Source organism: Malaclemys terrapin, chromosome 10, assembly GCF_027887155.1.
Source record: "Malaclemys terrapin pileata isolate rMalTer1 chromosome 10, rMalTer1.hap1, whole genome shotgun sequence".
Taxonomy (NCBI): domain Eukaryota; kingdom Metazoa; phylum Chordata; order Testudines; family Emydidae; genus Malaclemys; species Malaclemys terrapin.
The window spans coordinates 74,137,731-74,163,152 of NC_071514.1; the positions used below are offsets into that span (position 1 = coordinate 74,137,731).

Consider the following 25,422-nt stretch of genomic DNA (forward strand, 5'->3'; position numbering starts at 1 on the left):
TCAGAATGACTCAAGGAGCCCTAATGACTTGCTGCTTTAAAGAAAAGGTCTCTATCTGATTTTTCATCTTTACTTTTATGATTAAAATCAATTACTGCAGTCACTGGCTCTTTGATGCCTTTTGCAGAACGAGGTATCAAAAACAATACAAACGCAGATGTAATACGTAGTCATTATCATTAATGATGCATTGTAGCTAACTTCCGCTTCTAAATGGAAAAGCACAAGGGCAAGAAAAACAATCAGAAGCATAAAATTAAAAGGCAAAAGTAAATAATTTAGTATGACCAAGTCTTTGGAAATGCATAAATGTGCAGCAATAATCATTTGTTTCAGCAGGGAGTCTCCATCCCTCTAGCAAGTAACTTGTTTTGCAAGCACCGTCTGCCTTTTCAATGATTTGAAACAATGTCTTAATTAAACTTGATGAAACTATATCACATTAACCATTAGAAAAAAACTCTGCTCTGATTTGTAGAGGCAACTCTCATTTTAGTCAATAGGAGCTGTGTGCGCATATCTAAGGGCAGAATATAGCCTGTAGGGCTACGTTAAAAATAGATGCGTTATTTGCCCAGTGACTTGACTTACCAGCTTATCATACTGTTACAAAGGAAGTCTGATTTTGGAAACAGTTTCAAGACTCACCATAAGTTGGGATAGAAAGGTTATGTCTGGAAATGTTACCTTAAAAGATCTTCACAGTAGATAAAAATGAATGGAAATCAATCGGAAGCATTTTGTTCAGATACACTAATTCACACTGGACTGCACAGTTTAAGAAATAACTTTATTGAAAGGGAGTTTCTAAAGATTGACCCTTTGGTGCCATCACTCTGGAGCTCTTGCTGTCAAACTATAAAGGGGCTTGAATTAGTGCATAACAGCCGGGAGTCTTGGCTCACACCACTGCACCGTGCAGCACTATTCTTTTCTATTCTATATTGGTTCTTATATTGCCCTCATCACTGTTGTATCTGAGCGCCTTCCAGTAGGGCATTGAACAATGTGACTAACATCTATCATGTGAGCTTCATTCTCTCTTTCTCATCCTCTCCACAGAAGAAGAATTGTAAATGCAGCTTACTGGTTTGTTTTGGTAGGGTTGTGTTTTGTGAGTTTGTTTTTTTAATGTATACACGGCTCTGTGTTTATTTTTAGAGAAGGGAGGTTGAAGAAGTGCATCTTGCCTTTGGAGCAGAAGGTGACAAAGTCTTTAGTGCCACACTCCCAGACCAAGCTTTGGTATTGACAGTGGCAACTTAGATTAAATACCACTATTGCTTTCTGAAGATTTTACTGTTGGCTCAGCAGATCTCTCACTCCATTGGAGGAGTCTGGGTCAGCCATTAAAATCAAATGATCTTGGATTTCCCATAAATTATGTCCCTAGAATGCACTGGGTGGTCATTTTTCAGCTAGGATCAAAAGCTTTAATGGAGACAGAAGGATCTGGCAGGCAATGCAATCAAGGAGAAATTGACAGAGAAAGGTGTGTGAATTGATCAGTGGGGCCCAACCTACGGCTTGGGAGAGGGACCAAAGACTTGCCAGGCCCCAGGGTGTAGGTAGCAGGTGAAGAAGGGGTCAAAACCTCTGAAAGGGTGGATGATAATATGCAGTGAATACTTTGCTCAATGAGTTTAGCCTCTTTTTCTATTTGCAATTTGTCAGCAAGCAGATTACAGCTTTGTCGAGTTCGTTATTGAAAAATTATCTGCCCTATAATTTCCCTGAATAAACCTCAGCCTGTTAGAGTGGACACGAGCAATTTGTTGTGAGAACTTGGTGTTCATAATTTGAAATGTGATGGTTAGTTCTGACTGGAGCAGGTCACATGGTATCGTTCCAGTCTCCTGACTGGATGAGCATCATCCCTAGAACCAGGTGTCCAATGCAAATATTCAGTATTACGAGTTTATAATTCACTTTCCAAGAAAGTTTTCTGATATTTGCTGAAAGTTCATTGCTTCCTTGTATCTCCCTGCCAGCAAATTCACTGGCAAGAATATGCCTGGAAAGCAAAGCATCCAGAGCCAATTCAATGTTTTATTAAAACAAATATTCATGCTAAAATGAAGATATTCACCCAGCTCTATTGGAATTAGCCTTGGCAGCTGGTAGTTCCCTCCTATCGGAGGACACAGAAGGAGAATATTGGAGTGACCTGTTAGAAGTCATGCAAACATCATTTGTGGATTATTTTTTTGTCCACAGATCTCAACCTTAAAAATGCTAAGGGCCTGATGGGTTGTGAGACAGGGCTGAGGTACCAGTTTTAATTATTATATGAGAATCAATTCACCCCTTCTTGTTTATATTTCACTTTAAGGGCATCCAGCCTGATGGTTACTAGAGTCTAATAATTATTTATGCAATGACCAAATTTAGGCTAGACACTTTATATAGATATGCCATGGTCCCTGCCTTCTCATAGTGTCTGATCAAAGGCATAGGGCCAGATCTGAATAGTATTTATATAGTGTTTCATATCATGTGTAGTTTTGTTGACTTAAGCAAGTGCCTGATCTAAAGTCTACTGATATAAATGGGCAACTTTCCATTGACTTCAATTGGCATTAGATCAGGTGCTGTGCTAGTGTGTAAAGGATTGGATCCTAATTTAAGACATGGCTCTAAAAGAGCCTGATCCGGTGCTCCTTGACCTCAGAGGGAGGCATTCCACTGACTTCAAGAGGTGTTGGATCAGAACCAGCGAAATAATAATAAATATTAGGGGAGAGGAACAAGGACGGATAGGGATTACAGTATTAAAATCAGATGACCGTTCAATTTTGTTATGTGCATATTTTGGTAGGTCCATTAAATGCACTATAAAAATATGAGGATAACTCACTAGATGTGAATGTCAGTGATCAAGAACTCATGTGGGTTTCACATATATATGACACTGTACTGTAAGTAAGTTGCATATTTTAGAGACATTTTAATAAAACTTAAATATTCTAGGAGTGACCAAATATATACAGCAACAGAGAGTCCTGTGGCACCTTAAAGACTAACAGATGTATTGGAGCATAAGCTTTCGTCCACACGTCGGACGAAGTGGGCATTCACCCACGAAAGCTTATGCTCCAATACATCTGTTAGTCTTTAAGGTGCCACAGGACTCTCTGTTGCTTTTTACAGATCCAGACTAACACGGCTACCCCTCTGATACTTGACAAATATATACAGTTACTGAAAAGCAGTGCATATCATAAATCAGCTTAATAAAACATTGCTGGCAACAATGGTATTTCATGTATGTCACTTACATGTGATTTACTGCCCAACTTTCATAAACTTTCCTTTCTTTTCTTTTGTATCCTACTTTTGTTGGCCTTAACATGTACTTATTCTCATTTTACAAAACAATCTACGCTATAGCACTTTCATTTAAAATTGACCTAAACTGATTTAAAACCAGCACACCTGTGTCAAATTTTACATGTACGGAGCTCAATCATTTCAGTGTAAGTATTTCCTCTCCCTCCCCCACCCTTCTTAAACTTTGCTTGAAGTCTAGGCGTAGACATTTTGTGATCCATGGAGCATGAATAAATATACTACTGTGCACTTTGAGAACGGTAGTTCACTGAACACATTCTCCCTGGATGGCAGATATAAACTAGCAATCGCCTCAAGAGTTCCTGCTGAAATAAAGACATAATCTCTTTCTTTCTACCTAGTGTTGCTCAGCATAGTTATTCTGGCATCCTAGTGCACTTTATTCTTTATAGGGTAAGATTTTAAAGGGTTTCAATAGTTTTACCACTGACTTCAATGGGGGTAAAATTAGGCTAACACTGAGCACTTTTTGAATATCCAACCCCTAGGGTCCGTCTAATAAGGAAAGTATTGTAGCTCCTTACATTCTTCTCCATCTTCACAATCAGTTAGCTAATTAAGGCAACGTCCACTAACTAGGATTAAACGTAGAGAGCCATCCTATTCATAGATTCCAAGGCCAGAAGGACCCATTGTGATCATCCAGTCTGACCTCCTGTTTTATATGGGCCACAGAACTTCCCCAAAATAATTCCTAGAGCAGATCTTTTAGTAAAACAGTTAAAAATTCTCCAGTGACACTTGGAAAATTGTTCTGTTTGGTGAGCTAGGAAAACACTGACTCCCCGCACCTCGGCTGCAGCCTTCAGAGAAGTCACAGCACCCCTTCCTCAGTGGAAATGCGAAGGAGGGCAGTGTTACCAATACTGCCTGAATTTCTCTGGAGGTGAATAAAGCTTTCCCGTAAGGCAAGGGCCCTTGCAGGTACAGGGAGATGGGGAGGCTAGCAGAGGGCGATCCAGCCATTTATCCAGAGAATAGGAAACTGAATGGATCTTTATATACACTTTCCAGTCTAATTGTGAGTAACGTGGTGCTCCTGATTTACAGTACGGGCTAGCAGTGGCGTTTGTGATAGCCTGGAACAGATAGGATGTGGGGCGAGATTTTCAACAGCACCTTACACCCAGATCCTTAAAGGTATCTAGGTACCTAAATACCTCTGAGGATCTGGACTTAAAGGATTTAGGAGCGCAAGTCCATTGGAAGATTTGTGCTCCTAAATCTGTAATGTTCAGAATGACAAATTAGTGATGTCATGATACTCCTAAACATGTAACACTTTGAACAGAATGGCTTAGCCATGGTAGATGCTGTGTGTTACCATCCATTAAACAAAACCCAGCAGATTAACAGATCAATGGTGCTTTCTTTTCAATAGCAGTAGATGGCCCATGCCCATACAAGTCTTTAAAGCTCTATGGATGTTTCATCTTTCTGCTGAGATACAGCCTGAGTTAGAGGCAGTCCACACAAAGACAGGAGATGCAATGAAGTAAATGGGGGTATTAATCTACATTCCTCGTTTAGGCAAAACTCCCAGTGGAAGAAATGGAAGTTTGCCCTGAGTCACAGCGTGAGTCAAAAGCACGGAAAAGGTTAGATACCCTTCGCAGAGATCACATCTGCTGCCAGGCAGAAGAGCGGCAATGGTACAGCAGACCTAAAGTAACAATAAAAAGAGGGCGGTGGAACAGTTTGTTTTATTAGAGTAATGAAATATCATACCATATCAAAGCAATTCTCATTTCTTTTGTAACCACCAGGGAGTCTGAAACAGGCAATTACATCTTCTTTCCAGCTCAGAGAGGCATATCACCCTTTGCCACACATTAAAGCATGTTAATAAAGCAAGTTCAAGGGTGTGTGTACTTTATTGGGCAATCACACCTCTGAAGAATTAGAAACGCTTAGCCCTAGGGAGCGATTATCTTGCAGTAACCACAGGCCTGCTCTCATCTATGGCATAATTATTGAAGATTTTTCTGGATTTTGTACAAAGACAATCTTGAAAGAAAACTTGCAGTTCTGTAAGGGTGAAATTGTCCCCTGGGCAGATGACCAGCACAAGAATTGTGAGCTACTCAAGTCCCACTTAAGCCCTATTTGAGGATTTAAAGAGGACTTAAGCAAGCGCCAACATGGCTTAGTGGATGGAATACTGGAGTGGGACTCAAAAGATCTGATTTCTATTTCTTGCTGTGGCCTATTGGGTAACTTTGGGTAAGTCACTCTCCCACCTCAGTTTCCCCATCTGTAAAATGGGGATAATAATACTGACCTCCTCTGTAAAGCACTTTGAACTCTATAGCTAAAAAGCACTACACAAGAGGTAGGTGTTACTAGTAAGTGGCAAATAAACCTTGGGTAGGCATTCTGCAGAAAGGAGAACTGTTATTGTATATCAGTAGATTCCACTCTATATTCAGTATATACATATAGGACATGTAGTTCCACACTTGATTCATAACAGATATATTTGCAAAATCTTAGGCACTTGGCTTTTGTCAGAATAAATATCATAGCTCAGTACAACACAATTATCAGCTAGCCCTGCAATGGGAAACTATAAATACAGAGCACTGCACTCACCTAGAGGCCCACCTTATTCTGTTTTGCAGAATATTCAGCTGCTTGGAACTCACTGGGCATGGGAACATTCCTGGAACAGCTGTGAATATATGGTTGGCCGATGCTGGAGGTACCGCGTAGTAGGAGAGATGGATATTGTGCTACTAAACCATTTCACAACCAGGATCTGAGGGACTTTTTATTATGTATTGATTGATTTTGCAATGCTACCATAAAATGTAATGGTGAGATTGCATGTTACAGCTAACAGAGACGGAAATCTGTTCTTATTAGATCTTAGAATTACAAGCACTTCATTTAATATATAGAGAAAGAGACAGAGTGAGGAAGACATTCTGACTTTGAGCTACATTTTGAAATACACCCCAAAAGCTAAAAGAACAAAGAGTACTTGTGGCACCTTAGAGACACCTTAGAGTCTCTAAGGTGCTATAAGGACTCCTTGTTCTTTTTGCTGATACAGACTAACACGGCTACCACTCTGAAACCCCAAAAGCTCTGGCCAATAGGAGCAGTACAGAGTGTAAAGAAATAGACCCACTTCTACTTCCTCCAACACTTGTTTAATGCAACTTCTATATGTCAGGCTGCAGAGGAGTTTGCTTGATCATATCGGTTAGGACTAGTGTCCATGTCCTTGCACTACGTCCTATTCATCCGTGGTGTCTACGTGTCTCTGGCACTCAGAGGGCAGTGTAGAGATATTATGGGCCGTAGTGGTAAATGTGTATTCCTCATGGAGAAAACATGAGAGCCAGGATTTGATGCCTCTTTATAGCCAAATTCTCCTCATCTTAGGCCTGGGCTACACTAGCAGGGGGGTTCGAACTAAGATACGCAACTTCAGCTATGCTATTCACGTAGCTGAAGTCGAAGTATCTTAGTTCGACTTACCTGGTCGTTCTCATGGCGGCGAGTCGACCGCTGTGACTCCCCCGTCAACTCCACTTACTCCTCCTGCCGAGGTGGAGTACAGGCACTTGATTTGGATGTACAGGCACTTGATCTTGTCTAATTCCAGACAAGACGCGATAAATCGATCCCTGATACATCAAACACTAACCGCCGATCCGGCGGGTAGTATAGACGTACCCTTACTTACACAAGCAGTCATAGTAAATAACATTGCAAATGAGGAGTTTCGTGTGGACTTAATTATTTTGAAGTTGCTGAGTGTTTGGTTACATGTTGTGCTGTGTCAACTCACTGCACAAAAACCTGAATGAAATCTAAATGGTGAAATCCTGGCCAATATATCACTGACTTTCATGGGTTTGCAGGATTTCACCCAAAATATTTGGTACCATGAATAAGAGAAGAAAGCATAAAGAACGAGGAGTATTTGTGGCACCTTAGAGACTAACAAATTTATTTGGGCATAAGCTTTCGTGGGCAAAAACCCCCTTCATCGGATGCATGCACTGGAAAGCATGAAGATCTTGAAGTCCAGGCACTGAACCAGGTGTCAGGAGCTCTAGGTTCTGGCTCTACCAAAATCTGCTTGTGTGACTTTAGTCACGTCACCTATGGCTTGATTTTGCGAAGTACTGAGCGTTGTAGCCAGATCCAACAAAACACGGAAGAATGTGCTTAATTGTAAGGAACGTGGTTAGACACATTGACTACTCAAAAAGAACAGGAGTACTTGTGGCACCTTAGAGACTAACAAATTTATTAGAGCATAAGCTTTCATGGGCTACAGCCCACTTGGTGCTTAAAGTTAAGTATGAGCTTAAGTGCTTTGCTAGATGAGTTTACTCATGGCATACCTGAGTCCTTAATATCTCTGTGTTTCAGTTCTTCACCTGTAAAAGAAGAATAACACTTTCCTGTCTCACAGAGGCATTTTGAGGATAAATTCATTAATATTTGTGATGCTGTAAGATACCACAGTGGTGGGGGCTACATTAGGAGCTTGATGAATAGGTTGACAGACATTATATACCTGATTTTCAGTTCATCATGTTCATAACATATTCAAAGGGTCTTTTTTATTTTTTTATTTTATTTTTATTTTTTTGCAATATATGTAGAAATAGAAGAAGTAGTTCTCTTCAAACCTGGAGTATCTGTGGCACATGCATTGTACTGCAAAAATCTCCCTCTTTTTGTCAAAGGAAACTCGAGCTATTTGGTGTTTCTAATTCGTTTAATGTTATTGTTCCTTTAAATCTTTACCCCTGAGTGACCCCAGACACAGTACATATTATACAACATTCTCTGTGCTGAAGGACAGCTTAAACCTCTGATTTTATGGTGTTTTTCTTCCATCCATGCCAGAGCACTACAAATGTTTAAATATTCAAACCCCTTCTTTGTACAAAATATTCTATATTTCCTTCTCTGAAGGAAATCTGAGACAGCAAGAGCACAAACTACGCTTATGTTTGCATTGGCAATTTTTTGCAAAGCCCTTTTTTTGCAGCTGTATCATTTTTCATGTTTGCTGTTTATGGTGAGCAGACAATATATAACTAGGGCCTCCAAGGAGATGGGTGTGTGTGAGAGAAATGACAGATTTCATGGGCTAGTCCTGGCAAAAATGCACACACCACCATCTTCATAAAATGAAAGCATCTAAAAGAGAAAGTCAATTATATAGGCAAAAAGATTTGCATGTGTTACAATTTCCTAATGCAGATGCATTAAATAGATGCACAAAATATCATTGCAGCCCCTCGTTAATGATCTCTTCTGCTTATTTAATTGCTACGAGACTCTTTTCTCCCTGCTGTGGCAACAACATTGACCATATTAATGTGGTTACAGAGAACTGTTTTGTAGTGCTGTCAAGTGCCTCTTAATCTTCCGATTCCTGTATGTGAAGCCAGGTTTCTATCTCGAAGATTCATCAAATGTTATTTCTGGATTAAGATTTTTCTTATTCACAAAGTAAATTAGTGACAGGGGTTTCCCAGCACTTGTCTTTCTTTTCATACCATGAGTCCTTCATTTTCATAGAAGCACTGCGGTTTATGGCTGATGGCTAAGAATCCTTTATTTCTAACCTGCATAGCCAGTTAGCCTATGTGGCTTTGATACCCACTTGGTCCTCTTCCCCCCACCCATCTAAAAAAGAAAGAGAATTTACAGTAAATCACTATAGATACATCCTTTTGTCTGTAATAACACACCCAATTTAAGTGTCTACATGTAACCTGCTGGTAAGTGTGTTATGCATCACTCTCTGTGCCTGATGCAAGGAGGATTTCTTTCAGCTCTCATCCTGAGAGTTTAGTTCAAGCTGTAGAGTCTCATGCTTGTCGCACTGTAGGTCCCCAGTGTTGACCAAGAAGTGGCCATTGCGTATAATAATAATAATAATAATTAATTACTTACCCAATTAATGTGTAGGGGGGTGTGAGTGTGTGAATTGTTAATAGCAGCTATTAAGAACATAAAAATGGCCATACTGGGTCAGATCAATGGTCCATCCAGCCCAGTATCCCATCTTCCAACAGCAGCCAGTGCCAGATGCTTCAAAGGGAAAAACAGGGCAATTATCAAGTGATCCATCTCTTGTTGTCTAGTCCCAGCTTCTGGTAGTCAGAGTCTTAGGAAAGCCCAGCGCATGGGGTTGCATCCCTGATCATATTGCTAATAGCCACTGATGTACCTGTCCTCCATGAACGTGTCTAATTCTTTTTTGAACCTAATAAAACTTTAGGCCCTCATAACATCCCCTGGAAATGAGTTCCACAGGTTGACTGTGCACTGTGTGAAGAAGTACTTCCTTTTTTTTTGTTTTAAACCTGCTGCCTAATAACTTCATTGAGTGACCCCTGGTTCTTGTATTTTGTGAAGGGATAAATAACACTTCTTTATTCACTTTCTGCACAGCATTCATGATTTTATAGACATCTATCATATCCCCCCTTAGTTGTCTCTTTTCCAAGATGAACAGTCCCAGTCTTTTTAATCTCTCCTAATATGGAAGCTGTTCCATACCTCTAATCATTTTTCTTGCCCTTCTCTGTACCTTTTCCATTTCTAATATATCTTTTTTTAGAACTTCACTCAGTATTCAAGTTGTGGGCATATCATGGATTTATATAGTGGCATTATGATGTTTACTGTCTTATTATCTATCCCTTTCCTAATGGTTCATAACATTCTATTAGCTTTTATGACTGCCGCTGCTCATTGAGCAGATGTTTTCAGAGAACTATCCACAATGACTCCAAGATCTCTTTCTTGAGTGGTAACAGCTAATTTAGACCCTATCATTTTATATGTTTGGATTATATTTTCCATTATCCATTACTTTACATTTATCAACATTGAATTTCATCTGCCATTTTGATGCCCAATCACCCGGTTTTGTGGGATCCCTTTGTAACTCTTTGCAGTTTGCTTTGGATTTAACTATCTTGAGAAATTTTGTATTGTCTGCAAACTTTGCCACCTCACTGTTTATCCCTTTTTTCAGATTATATATGAATATGTTGAACAGCACTCATCCCAGGACAGATCCTGGGGGGGACTGCTATTTACCTCTCTCCTTTCTGTTAACTGACCATTTATTTCTACCCTTTGTTTCCTGTCTTTTAACCAGTTACTGATCCAGGAGAGGACCTCCCCTCTTATCCCAGGACTGCTTACTTTGCTTAAGAGCCTTTGGTGAAGGATCTCATCAAAGACTTTCTGAAAGTCAAGTACACTATATACACTGGAGCTCCCTTATCCACATGTTTGTTGACTCCCTCAAATAATTGTAATAGATTGGTGAGGCATGATTTCTCTTTATAAAAGTTGTGTTGACGCTTCGCCAACAAATCATGTTAATCTATGTGTCTGATAATTCTGTTCTTTACTATAGTTTCAACCAATTTTCCTGGTACTACAGTTGGGCTTACCAGCCTGTAATTACCAGGGTTATCTCTGGAGCCTTTTTTTTTAAAAAAAAATTGGCATCACATTAGCTATCGTCCAGTCATTTGGTACAGAAGCTGATTTAAGCAGTAGGTTACATACCACTGTTACTAGTTGTGCAATTTCATATTTGAGTTCCCGCAGGACTCTTGGGTGAATACCATCTGGGACAGTTTGTCAGATTTATCATTTAAAAAGAATAGCTTAGGTGTGAGAATCTCCCTCACATCCTCTGCAGTGAAGACCGATGCAAAGAATTATTTAGCTTCTCCACAATGGCCTTATCTTCCTAGAGTGCTCCTTTAGTACCTCAATCATCCAGTGGCCCCAATGATTGTTTGGCAGCTTCCTGCTTCTGGTGTACTTACGGTTTTTTTTTTTGCTGTTAAGTTTTGAGTCTTTTACCAGTTGCTCTTCAAATTATTTTTTGGTCTGACTAATTATTCTTTTACACTTGGTTTGCCAGAGTTTATGCTCCTTTCTATTTCATTGAGTATGAGCTGACTTCCAATTTTTAGAGGATGCCATTTTACCTCTCATCGACTCTTTTACTCTGTTGTTTAGGCATGGTGGCATATTTTTGGCTCCTCTTACCTTTTTTTTAAAATTTGAGGTATACATTTATTTTGAGCCTCTGTTATGGTGTTTGTATATAATGATGCCTAATTCTAAGCAGATGTATGCATGTAAATTTGCTATATTTGCTACATGTACAACAAGATCAAATACTCTGTATTCTCTGGTAGTTCCAACCATATATGTATGGAACACAGAGAGCAATATGGGAGGAAGGGTGGAATAGACAGACATGAAAATAGAGATGCACTAAGGGGGGAAAGTCATGGGGACATTTACAAGTGAGGAAAACCACCTCTGTTATGGTATTTTAAATATGTTTAAATAAATACAAAATAGTAATTTAAAAAAGCATAAGACCAAATAATGCTCTCAGTCATACCAGTACTCCACAGAGTTGCGCTGGTGTAATAATAACCCAGAGCAGAATCTAGCCCATGATATTGGAAAAATTCACCTCACCTCAACTGTTTAAACTTGCATGCGTGGTTAAACACTGTAGGCCTGACTGTTAGATTTGAAATATTTGCTGCAGAAAAGAAGGGTGGTATAGACAAAGTCTAAGAAATGATCCTACTTGTCTGATTTCATTATGTCAGAAGCTACCACAGAATGCAGAGTATTTGATCTTGTGGTACATGTAGTGTACACAGCAAAGGTACGCATATACATCTGCTTAGAGTTAGGTACCATTATATTCCGTTCCGTTTTCTGTAATTGTTTAGTGTGGCTTACATGGGTTGTATCTAATTTTGTTTTGGATCCTTTTTAGTTGGTTTCTCAATAAAAAAAAAAAAATCTGTGAATTGAAAATCTCACCTTCCTGTCAATATATTTTCCATCAAGCTAACTTTTTGTTTTAGCTTTGAAATCTTGTAGGTGTGACATTGGTGTGTCAAGAGGGTTCCAGAAAGAATGAGAATGAAATATTGCCCGGCTCATGCCAAAAAGTCTAATAGATCTGTTAGACATCTTCACTAATGCGTTTACACGAATACTAATATTTTGCCATTGCTTTTTTCATGAGGAAGTGTAGCTACTTGTTTGGCAGATCTTGAAATAGAATTGCATTTTCCAAACTGGTCAAACGTCATGCTTCTTATTCCAATCAAAAATTCCCTTCCTGTTCTGTGCATCTGAAAGCAAGACAGAATGACTGTAAAAACTGCTCCATCTCACAGAATTATCTTATGCTTTAATGGCCCTTTCTTTGATAAACTATATAGGGTTTTAGATTAGAGCCGGTATGGCAAACTGGGTCCCTGACTTTATACCCAGCACAATCCCAATAAAGTCAATGGGATGGACAGGGTATAAACCAGGGAAGGATTGGGACCCACATCCAGAACATTACAAGAGAAAATAAAAATCTCATGGCTGGAAAAATGTACATCTGTAAAGACCCTCTTAATTTTTTTCTGATGTTTTATTGGAGATCCCTAAATAACTTTACATAGCTTTTCTGACATTGAAACATGTACTGTACATGCAGTTATAGTTTATAGGGTTTTACAATCAAGGTTAGTAACTTGTGTTCTATGCAGCATGATATTTGTATTTTTTCTCTTTTTTGGGGGTAGGATTTGAGTAACATTTTATTACCATTGGCCTGAGGAGGTCTGGGTATTGCAAAATCTCCTGGGATGAGGTTTGGTTTTGCATATCCAAATCAGGGTTTGTTTGCATCTGGATTCCATATTATCCAAACCACTACAGTTTGGAGAGAAGGAGGTGTTAAAATAAATGGTCCTGGCTTTGTCCCATTTCTAATATTTTTGTAATGTTGTTCTAATGAACCAAACAAAAAACCCCAATGGATTAACATGTATACAGGCCATCCAGTATGCACAGCTCTGCACAACAGCTGAACTGTTGCTAAGGAATCAGTGGAGCCCCTAGTTTGAAATGTTTGCAAGCCTGCAAGGTGTTGAGCACTGTGGCAATAGGAACTGATGGTATTCAGCACCTTGAAAGATCAAGTTCCAAGATTCTGAAGCACAGAACACAAGCAGAGAACCACATGGGCCCTAGATAGAACACTTCAGAGAACAGGTTCTTTTGAAAGTTTGGCAAACATCTGTTGAGATGTTCTGCCCTGAGTACAAGGCAGTATGAAAGATGGCACAAAATCTGCAAAGGAGAATCAAGAAGGGAGCATTGGTGGAATAAGGAGAGCAACATGGGAGGGCAAATGGGGCAGGCAGACATGAAGATAGAGATGTACTAAGGGGAAAAGTCATGGAGACCTTTGAAAATGAGGAAAGCCTTGAACTTAACATGGTAGAAGAGTGGAGCCAGCATGCGCATTCAGGAAGGAAGACGTATTGGGCAAAGCAGTGGGAAAGGAAAAATAATCTCAGCAACTGCATTTTAGATGGTTCAGTGGACAATTCATGGTTTGTTTGTTTTTTTTCTGTATATAACAATAGGATTTCTATATACAATTTTCTCTCTTTCCTTAGCTGGACACCATTCATCTGACTGCAATTCTGCTATTCATGTTAAGTTAGCTAGTCTTTGGGCATGTGTCAAGCTTTCCTTTTCTGTATACTGTAAAAAGAAAATAAAGAGGCCCACATGCAGTAGCATGGTCTTGGAATTTATCCTTTTAGTAGTTTGCTATCTATTCCTATACTGTTGCAACCCTGTGTGAATTTCTGCCTTTCTGCCATGGTAAACATTCTTCCATTTTTCTAATAATAAAACTGTAGTGAGATGAGAGAAGTCCAAACATCTTGCAAAAATCCATATTGTCATTTGGATGAGAGCAGTTGAGTGGGCCAAACATCCTTTCTGTAGCACATTAAATTGCATGTCTTTGCATTCCGGGATTGGCCACTCATTTTTGGGACCATATTCTGTTCTTGTAAACAGCTCGGATAGTCCCTAGGAGTGCTCTTTATAACGGAATGCTTTGATAAAGCCAAAGCTATCAGTTGCCAAGATTCCATAAGGAGCTGGAAATAGGCGCCAGATATCTTTGCTACTGTAGATGTCAATGCATTAGCAACATCATTTATCTTCCTAAAGACATACTAAGCCCCTAAAATGTATTATAAAATTAAGTGGCATTTTTTTCCACCTGCTCTAGCTGATGCCAACTGCTGATAGAAAGCTCTCCCTGGTGATATGACTGCATGCAAAATTTAAGTGCCCTACTCAGGACTGCAGCTGCCTCAGAGATATCCTTTTTTCTATCGGCTGCCTCCTTCACTTAGAATAATAAGCTTTAGATTATCTCGGGGCACTTTAGATTCCAGTGCTGCACAATCCAATTTGACATAACAACAAGAAAAAGAAAAAGCAAGAAACAAAGAAAAGAAAAAGAAAAAAAGGCAAGCCATCACTGGACTTCCATTCTGTTTCTTCAGCTAGTCAGAAGAATAAGTTCATGAAAAATGGTTAGTAAAACAGCAAGCTAGTACTAAGTGGCATATTTTAGTACTATATTAATTGTATTTGATAATTGTATTTATTTATTGTATTTATGTTATGCCAAAGTGGCTTCAGTTAAGAGGAAACAAGATTTGAGCATCTTAAATATTTCACAGAGGATGGGAATAGACATATCAAAGGAACATCGCTTTTCAAAAAGAGAATAATAAGAAGTGATACCTGTGGGTACATCCTGATAATCTCCAATTATCTGTTAGAAAGCCCAAACTACTTTCTTATCCGTGTTCATTGGCCGGTTAAGTCTCATACTGGTCCTGCTGCTGTAGAATTAACACCGCTCCTCCCCAAACAATCCCATTCTCTGCTGCCAAAATACTTATTGTTGTTATGTGTATTGTGGTAATGTCCAGTCAGGACAAGGGCCCCATTGTGCTAGATGGTCTACAACAGCTAGACATAGTCGCTGCCCTTGGAGAGCTCAGATTCTCATCTGAAACCAGAGTATAACATACAAAAGGAGCCAGACACCTGTTCGCTGTACTCAGCCACTCAGCCGTATCGATACCTTGTGGATGTATGCTGTTGTAATCCACTGGTCCTCTGTAATCCTTTTAGTTGATTCTGCTGATTCCTGTTGGGTGCTCCTTTAAAAAAAAAATGTAGGAAGCATAGCCTCCTTAAAAAGAAATGACCTCTGAATCCATAATAGTAAACCAACGACAAGTCCTTTGATTAGTTTGATTAGTTAAAATACAGTTGTTTGGATACAAAGTTGCTTCTGGAATGTCTCTGGATGGCCAGCAAACTGTGTATGTCCTTATATCAGGGGTCAGCAACCTTTCAGAAGCGGTGTGCCAAGTCTTCATTTATTCACTCGAATTGAAGGTTTCGCATGCCAGTTATACATTTTAACGTTTTTAGACGGTCTCTTTCTATAAGTTATAATGCAACAATAGTTTAGTTATATATGTAAAGTAAATAAGGTTTTTAAAATGTTTAAGAAGCTTTATTTAAAATTAAATTAAAATGCAGAGCCTCCCCGGACCGGTGGCCAGGACCTGGGCAGTGTGAGTGCCACTGAAAATCAGCTCGCGTGCCGCCTTCAGCACGCGTGCCATAGGTTGCCTACCCCTGCCTTATATATATCAGTAATGTCTAACTTGCTTTTTGACTGCTATGCATATGATTTGAAACTTACCGCAGTCTGTGCTGAAGAAGTATGACATGTAGATGGAATTCTATTGAGTGGTGAGGAGGAAGCCACAGGCGTGCTGCATTTTAGTACTACTGATAACAGGTAGGCGTTGGAGAGAGGTCTTGGAAGCTAGCCTTAGATTACTAGGCTAAAGATTTAGTTTCTGTAGAAGTTTTCTTTGAAAAACACCAACGAGCCAGAGATGGCTTTATGATCTTAATGTCAAGTATCGAAGGGGTAGCCGTGTTAGTCTGGATCTGTAAAAGCAGCAAAGAGTCCTGTGGCACCTTATAGACTATCAGACGTATTGGAGCATGAGCTTTCTTTGCTGCTGATCTTAATGTGTGGATGAGTTTCATGAATTGCCAGTAATGAACAGGAAACAATGAACATTGCAGTTCAGGTATAAAATTATGAACCAAAAAAAGAGTATGCTAACGTTTTTTAAATTTGGGGGGATTTGCAAATATTTTCGCACATAAATTGTCATGTCAAATGTCAAAATGTTCTTGAACAACAAAGCATGTGGTAATAATAATAGAAATGGAGTCAGCTCTCCATGATTATCCCAGAAAGCATTCATTAATTTGAATGGTTTTAGTTATTCCCTTCTTTAGCGTGAATTGCTAGGTCAGATCATGGATAAAGCTCATCATATGTAAAACCGTATGTGTTCCCATTAATTTAAAATTCCACTTTTTGCTTTGTTCTTATTTTTCTCCCAGTTATGTTCAGGATTTTCAGTGGCTTTGGTTTTTCATGATAGTTCTCCTCTACAAATGTTGCTAGTTCTGATTTGTCTTCTACTAGTGTTGTAATTCATTTGGTCTAGTGCCATTGAACAAATTCTAACTTTATGCAGTATGAGCAGAACTCCAGCTGTCTCTCCTCCAGAACTTCCCATTCGGTCATTATAGAAATCTGTCAAATCTTCCCCCAAAGTGAGGAGTACTGGACTCCAACTGTTTGCAAAATAGGAAGACCAGCCAGAAATTCTCTCCCACCTTCCGCAACCAGTAGATCCTGAAATAGTGGATGGTGTGCGATTTTATTGCTGGCACTGAGAAGCTACTGCCATTATCCTTAATGTATTATCAATCAGAGGTCTAAACTTCTGCAGAGGTCTTACCTTCTTGGTCTGTTTGCTCAAATATCTAATTGCTTTTGTCATTGTATGAGATAGTCTTTGTTCAATAACCATCACTTAATGAACCAGAAACAATAGGCTTTTTTTTTCCATTTATTTAAAAATGCAATTCTGCTTTAAAACATGCTACAGGAGGGATTAAGTCAAGTGTGGTTTCATGTAATATTGTAATTGACCTGGAACGGATTCAAAAATCAGGACTCCTTTCCCAACACTTTACTTAGAGATTGGGCGACAAATTAAGATCTCATTTAAAATTATCTAAAGCCAGAGTAAATCCATAGGGCTAAACGGGGTCTCATCAGTGTAACTGAGAGCTGAATTTGATGCTTTGACTCTACACTTGTACAACTCCAAATAGAATTTGGCCCAGAGAATTCTTATCTAACCACGCTGCTAAGCAATTTGACTGCACACACCAGATAATAGTCACACTGGTTCGGGTTTTGAATTGTTGGTAAAATAAATTCAAATATAAATAATACAAACTTGAATAAGGAGACTTTAAATTGTGGGCATCTGTTGATGTTTCATGCCTTTGTAACACAGATAAACACAGTCCCTGGGAAGTGACCATTGGTTCTTCAGAAAGCATTGTCAAAAAATGGTGCCAGGTGCAGATGGCCTTTTAAATTCTGTAGCGTACCTACTGTCACGCACATCGCATCTCTTACACCTTTCTCTAGAGACATAGAGTGGCATCCAGCTCATTGGTGGCTGAGGAGTTGTCAACAAACCTTTCAGTTGCTAGTGTGTACTGCAATTAGCTGTAAACAGGCATTTAAATAAAATTGAGGGATATCAAAGTCAGCCCAAGAGGTTGTTTACAATATGAATTGTAGTCATTTCCTTCTTAAGTATTAGTAGTCAGTTCCTACCACGGGACATTACAATAGGTCACCAGAGATGAAGGCTTCGGGATGCCAGGTGGGTTCTAGCTTGGGATCAGGCCCCAAAGGATTCTTGGGTTTTCTAATTGCTTTCAAGCTAAGGTTAAAAAAGTGCTAGTAGGTCACTAGAGAATGCTAGGATCTTGGGGGAACTCTGATGCTAGGGAGGACACTGAGGTCATTTGGAGACCCTGCTGAGGTTGTTTGGGAGAGGAGTTTCATTCTTAGGCCCCTGAGTGGGCTCTTCTATGCCTGCCCCAACTTGGCTCTGCATAGGTTTGCAGAAATTCTGGGACTTGAAAAATCTTCCTTCTGATTTATATTGAATCAGGGCCCAATTCAAAAAGTACCCAATGTTTATTTCTGTGAAAATACAGGAAGAGAATATGCATGCTGGTCACTTCTGCTGATCAGGTGTTTTTCTGTATATATAGAGAGCAGGTGAGCTGGACTGTCAACAGGACTTTAAATAATTAGTGTCTGTAGTTTATTTTTGCCATCAAGTCAAGATTTAAAAGGTATGGGTAACTCTTGTGTCAAGACTTAGCCATGAGTTCAGTGTCCTGTCCTCATTTGGGCATTTCCATGAGTATCTTCCTCAGTGGTGGGCAACCTGCATCCCATGGGCCACTGTTTCCCGCAGTTCTCATTGGCTGGGAACGGCGAACCACAGCCACTGGGAGCTGCGGGCATCCGTGCCTGCAGTCGGTCAGTGTAAACAAACTGTCTTGTGGCCCGCCAGCGGATTACCCCGACGGGCCGCAGGTTGCCCACCACTTGTCTTGCTCCTCTACGTATCCAAGATCATGGCCTTTAGGATGGTGCATTGCCATTTGAAAATGTATAACGACAGAACAAAAACCCATATAAACAAAGTTAAGCCTCTAGGGAAAAAAAGTACTGATTCTACAATTAATAATATCCATTACCTTTGCCTGGAGCTTCAAGGGGCTAATAGAAAAGTGAAATTTGTGATAATATACTATTCCTGCAGCTATGTAGTGAGTTGATCGCCACATATGTCAGATATGCAGCAGTAAGAAACTATGATGGTTTTCTGTGAATAGTTGCACTTTCAGGATTAAGATCTACCCTTTATTTGGGACTTATTTTCTCAATCGAGATTTTTTTTTAAAGGAACAACCATGATATATTTAATCTCTCTAGAAGATAAAAAGCAGATGGTACTGATTAGCTAATTATTAATATTTTCTGAAGCTTATCAGCTGCATTGCGTGACTGGTGTAAGCTTTGCAAAATACTGGAGATGTGTCTTTTTCTCTTTCAATTAGTTACCAAAATTTATTAAAATCAGAAAAAAAATAAACAATCAAAATCCTTTTCTGCCCAATAGAAATATATTAATTTCTTTCTTCTGAAATTTACAGTCAAAATTCATTTCTCTAGTACTGAGGTTACAACATACACTTGATATGGAACCGTACAATGAGGCTGCAGCTAACCTAGCTGTTTTGTCTTTATTATATACTGTTCCATAAGCCAACTCAACTTTATTTGTCCCTGTGGCTATTTCACCTTTTTCCTTGTTCCTATTTGGAAAACATTATTTTTATTTTGTCCTGGTCTCACTTCTAGCTTCTATCCTTTACTGCCTTTTTGCAACAACAGGAGCAAATGGAGAGCAGTGATTGCTTATTTGATTGCCACACTGCAGCACTTCTGCTGAGCAGGGGACCACATGTGTGAAAATTACGGTTGCAGTGCTAGTATTGTACCCTCAGTAGGCATGCTTATGGCCCACAATTTGAACTACACGTGACATGAAAATAAATATGTTGATGGTCTCTACGTGTCTGCAGCTATGCTTCATTTAAGGCATAGACTACTTTGTACTGTACAATACTGAAGAAAGAAAAACAATGCCTATAAATAGGGCAGTTTTCTTGGGATGAAATTCACCCCAAGCAGATGGCCTACAGAAGATCTATGCAACATTTAAGTCACATTTAAGTCCTCCAAATAGGGTATAAGTGGAACTTAACTGAGGCATAGGTCTTGTGCTGGTCAACTGCACAGGGTGAATTTCATCCCCTGGCCAATTCCTGGACCCACTGAAGTTAATGCAAAACTCCCATTGGCTTCACAGGGCCCAAAGATTGCCCCTATGTTACATGTAATGATCTTTCCATTTTTAGCAGAGTTTGATGTTTGAGCTTTATCTTTCAATTTAAAAAAACAGTTTTTATTTGTGCTTAAAATGTAGGAACAACAAATTTTTGACACTTCTGTGGAGCACAGTCTTGTTAATGTTCTTTGAAATGTGACATATGTCATTGCAGTCAAACTGGAATGGTTCCATTTCTTCTGAAATGAAGAAAACATGTCATTGTTGGATCCAAGTAATACAAAAGAAGAGTCATATTTTAGATAGCAGCTCCACAACTGCCAAAGATGAAAGCGAAATTTTATTACTTTTGGAAATTTTATAATTACAGTTAATGATAATTTAATGAAATGACATTCTCTTCACTGCTATCACTAATGAAATGTTTGAGTAATAAAACAGATCTTGTTAAATAGAGCGAGCATCTTGAGTGGAACAACACTTGTGACAGCAGCCTTCATGCAGGAGGATAGGCTTGGAATTCAGAATTTTGTTACAGAAGTAAGAAAGATAAAATTAATGTATGGTGAATAATTCGCACATGAAGTATTTTTAAGGGCCTTCGATTAAGCAACCAATACTGAATTTTTGAATAAAGGGCTTGATTTTTGAGCATTGCTCATTATAAATACTAACCCTTATTTGTCATGCCTGTTTTTCTTTGCAGGCAAACCAGGGAACAGGAAACCCCGCCTGACTTCTTTTATTTCTCAGACTATGAAAGGCATAATGCTGAAATAGCAGCATTTCATTTGGACAGGTAAGGAAAACGAAATAATATTTAAAAGAAAAAATAAATGTGATATGCATTTTATTCCAAACCCTCCTGCCTGGCAAAAATTTAGTTACTTTAAAAATAGAAAATAACATAAAAAGGGTGAGCAATCGACATGAAGAAATGAATGGAACAGAATGAAACTGGGGAATAATAATTAGAAACAAAGGTTTACTTTGGGAGGAAGATACATGAAAAAAGTAATGGTCAAAATGAATTAGAGGCGATATTAAAGAGAAGCTCCTAATGCTACACATGACAATGTGATCTTGAGTTGCATATGGAGAGGGTCTCATGTCATGGGTGATACATGGCATTGGTATGACTGAACCTGTCCTACTTCAATTAGTTCTAGGCACATGAATATGAGATAGATATTGATAAACAGGAGAGCACTCAGAGAAGAGTAAAATAAATGATGAACAGAGAGGGGAGAAGAGATGGTGGTTTCATAGGGTTGGGGTTGGGACCGGCTGCTGAAGGCCATTGTGCACAAAGTTTAGAATTAGGGTCATAACTAGGTGCACAGTTACAATGAGGAATGGGGCCCATTGGTTGGTCTAGGACAGGATTAGGGCTGGACCCTGATGGAGCCATCTGTGTGTCCAGGATAACCTTTGGAATGGAGCTCATTTAGCCTCCAGAGCAGAGATTATGGGTGAGTTTTACTGGCAATCTAGGATTACAGTTAGAGACCATGGAATTTTCTGGATTAGCATTAGGGTTGCAGTTTCTTACACATCCTGGGTTAGGGCCAGAGTTGGTGGCCATAAAATGTTCTTGCCTAGGGGGTAGGGTGAAAGTCTCTTGGACAATGCATAATAGAGTTAGGGTAGTGACCTGTAGGGAATCCTGGGAAAGGGTTTCAGTTGGATCCCATGAGACACACCAGGCTAGAGTTAAAGTTCAGGTATGAGTGACAGTCGGAGCTAGGATGATGGTTTGAGACCATTTGGATACCATAGTTTACACTAGGATTGAGACCGGGGGACTGTTCTGGGCTAGAGTTGGGATTGGAGCCCATCAGACATCTCAGATTAGGGTAATGATTGGAGCCAGTTGGGCTTCCAGATCAAGGTTTGGGGTTGGAACCTCTTGGACTTCCAGTCCTCAGATAAAGGTTGGGGCCCATAACATTTCCACATACAGGGTTGGGTTTGTGCCAATAGGGATTCTAGAGTTATGGCTAGGGTTAGGAGCCATAGGACTGCCCACCCTAGGGCTAGGGTCAGGGCCTGTAGGGCTTCCTGGCCTGGGGTTTGAGTCGGGGCTGGTAGAGTGTTGGGTTTGGGGATGGTAGAGCTATCCATCCTAGGGTTAGGGTTGCAATATATAGGGCTTCCTGGGCTAAGATTATGGTAGTGGATGGTAGGGATTAGGGACAGGTTGAGGGCCATAAAGTTTCCAGGCATAAGGTTAGGGTTGGGGGCAGTAAGGCTTCTCCAACTAGGTACAGCATTGGGACTCATAGGGCTCCCAGACCTTGGATCTGGTGGGCTACCCAGCCTAAGATAGGATTGGGGCTGATACAGCTCCCTGACCTAGTATAAGGGTTGAGTCTCATTTCACTTCTCAACCTAGGGTTTGCATTGGGTCCCCAGGGCTTCCCAGTCTAGAATTATGGTTGGGGTCCCTAGAACTCCCTGCCCTAAGGATAGGGTTGAGATCCATAGGGCACCCTAGTCTAAGGTTAGGTTTGGGGCCCCGAGGCATATGTCTACACTGCATCTGGAAGCAAGCCTCCTAGCCCAGTAGACAAATTTGCATTAGTGGTGTTCACACTAACAAACTAAAAGTAGCAGTGAGGATGTTGCATCCCAGTGGAGGCTTGAGCTGGCCACCCAAGCTCAAGCCCATCCTACACCCTGGATCTGAGCTTGGGTGGCTAGCCTGAGCCTCCACCAGTGTCACGATGTCCCTGTAACTATTTTTAATGCACTAGCAAGAGCCCTGCTAGCACAGGTCTGTCTACCAGGTCAGGAAGCTTGCGCCAAGCTGCAATGTAGACATACCATAAGATTGGTTAACCTAGGGTTAGGGTTGGTGCCCATAGGACTCTTCTTTTAGGGATCCCCAGCCTACTGTAAAACATGGGGTCTGTAGAGCTCCCCAGTTTAGAGTTAGGGCCTGTATGGCTTTCCAGGTTAGGATTAAGGCCCACCGTGCTTTCCTTTCTTGGGTTAGGATTGATGCCCCTGGGACTCTCTACTTAGATTAGATTTGAGGGCCTTAGGAATACCAGCCTGCTGTAAGAGTTGGAGCCTGTGTAGTGTTAGGGCTAGGGCCTATAGGCCTCCTTGGCTTAGGGTTAGGTTTGGGACCCTTAGGGCTACCCAGACAAGGGTTAGGGTTGGGGCCTTTTGGGCTTCTCTGGATATCCTGGAATGAGGGTAATAGGTTACCAATCGAAGACATTGGAACCCCATGTCTTGAGTCACTCAAAACAGGAGTGAAAAAGCAATGGATAACGTTCTTTAGGGAACAATCGTGCATTGGTGAGCAGTTGGACTGGACTAGCAAACCGGTCTCTTGTATCTTAGATTTCTAGGATTTTACTTTGCTTAATTTTTTCATGAAACATTGTATGCCCATACTTTTAATCGTATAGTGATTCTGCTTGGATCACTTGATGATTACCAGTTCTGTTCATTCCCTCTGAAGCACCTGGCATTGGCCACTGTCAGAAGACAGAATACTGGGCTAGATGGACCTTTGGTCTGACCCAGTATGGCCGTTCTTATGCTTTATACAATAAGGCTAAATCGAGACTCGTAACAAAGTACGTTTAACATTACATCTTGAGCATGTATACTATGCACCATGAATGATCTGATGGGGCTCTTTGAAATATGAAGGCCACAGAAAAATTTAGGTGGTGCCTTCTGGGTATAATGTACCTCTTTAGTTTGCATCACAATTACGTTTTTAGATGCAGGAATTATCAGAGGTTTTGTTGGTGTTGTTGCTGTAGTTTAAAGAATCTTAAAAGTAAACTGCCCCTTTTATTTCACTTCCAGGATCCTAGATTTTCGTCGTGTTCCACCTGTTGCAGGTAGATTGGTTAATATGACCAGAGAAATTAGGGATGTTACTCGTGACAAGAAACTGTGGAGGACATTTTTCATTTCACCAGGTAGTTTTTATGCATTACATTGCCCTCTTCCTATGTCACAAGGGAGACACCTATTGTTTAATTGTAATATGAGGTCTCTTTTTATATACCTTTAAATAAAAACAAATATGGTTTGTTGGGGAGCTGTGGGATCAGGTCAAACTCTATTGACAGCAAACAATTTATTGTATTGAACTGAGTCCCCTTTTTCAGTGTTGTTGTAGCCGAGCTGATCCCAGGATATGAAAGACACAAGGTGGGTGAGATAATATCTGTTATAGGACCAACTTCTGTTGGTGGAAGGTACAACCTTGCAAGCTATACAGAGCTCTTCTTCAGGTCTCTGCTTCCTTCCCCAGAAAGCTTGTACCTTCTGCCAAGAGAAGTTGGTCCAGTAAAGGACATGACCTCACCCACATTGTCCCTTTTGCCATTCACAAATAATCAAATGAGTTTTATTTGTGTGTATTTGTTTGTTAATGCAAATTATTCAACAAGTGTTTTATATAAAGCATTTTCATCAGATACTTGCAGTTTATTCAAAACAACTATCACTTAGCACATTTATTATTTATGCTTGGCTATTGGTTGCTATGTGATTGATCACCACTATAGGTTACATGCTATTGTTTCTGCTCCCTGATTGGATGGCTGAAACTATTATATATGGGAAGAGAACTGAATACATCATCTCGGTCCCAAACATTCTCATGGACACATGCTTACATTGGTATCAATAACAAGGCAGTGTGACACTTGACCAAATATGTACAAAGGACACTCCTTCCAGGTGAAATTCAGCTATGTTCCAAAGGCTACCACAGGGCCTATGTAGCATGTAAGTCCCATTTATATCCTCAGAATAGGGATTAATTGTGACCTAACTGGTGCATAGCCCTTGTTCTGGCCGTCTGAACCAGGGAGAGTATTAACCTCCATAAACATTCTTGTAAATAATAAAATTGCACATTGAGGATAGCCAATAAAAGGGTTGTGAATATCATTGCAGTGAACTTGTGCAGGGGTGGCTCCAGGCACCAGCGCAGCAAGCATGTGCCTGGGGCGTCAAGCCGCGGGGGGGGGGGTGGCGTACCGTCGTCATGAGGGCGGCAGTGAGGCAGCCTTTGGTGGCATGCCTGCAGGAGGTCCACTGGTCCCGCGACTTCGGCAGCAATTCGGCGGCAGGTACAGCGAAGGCGCGGGACCGGCAGATCACCCACAGAAATGCTGCCGAATCCGTGTGAGCAGCGTGACTGCTGTGCTTGGGGTGGCAAAAAACATAGAGCTGCCCCTGAACCGGTGGGTGTTATTCACAGTATGATCCTGAAAGCTTTCTTCGGTATTTGCCCAGCTCTAGTAGCCTCATAAAATGCAACATTTGAATTTTCAAA

General features: G+C 40.2%; 1 protein-coding gene across 1 annotated transcript in view; it reads left to right on the top strand.

Moving 5' to 3' along the window:
* Nucleotides 1-25,422, top strand: part of FAM20C (FAM20C golgi associated secretory pathway kinase) — an 88,038-nt gene that overhangs the window by 45,935 nt on the left and 16,681 nt on the right. The window contains exons 4-5 of the mRNA XM_054042115.1: nucleotides 20,812-20,904; nucleotides 23,937-24,052. Of these exons, the coding sequence (XP_053898090.1) occupies nucleotides 20,812-20,904; nucleotides 23,937-24,052 (209 nt within the window). The remainder of the gene's footprint in view (nucleotides 1-20,811; nucleotides 20,905-23,936; nucleotides 24,053-25,422) is intronic.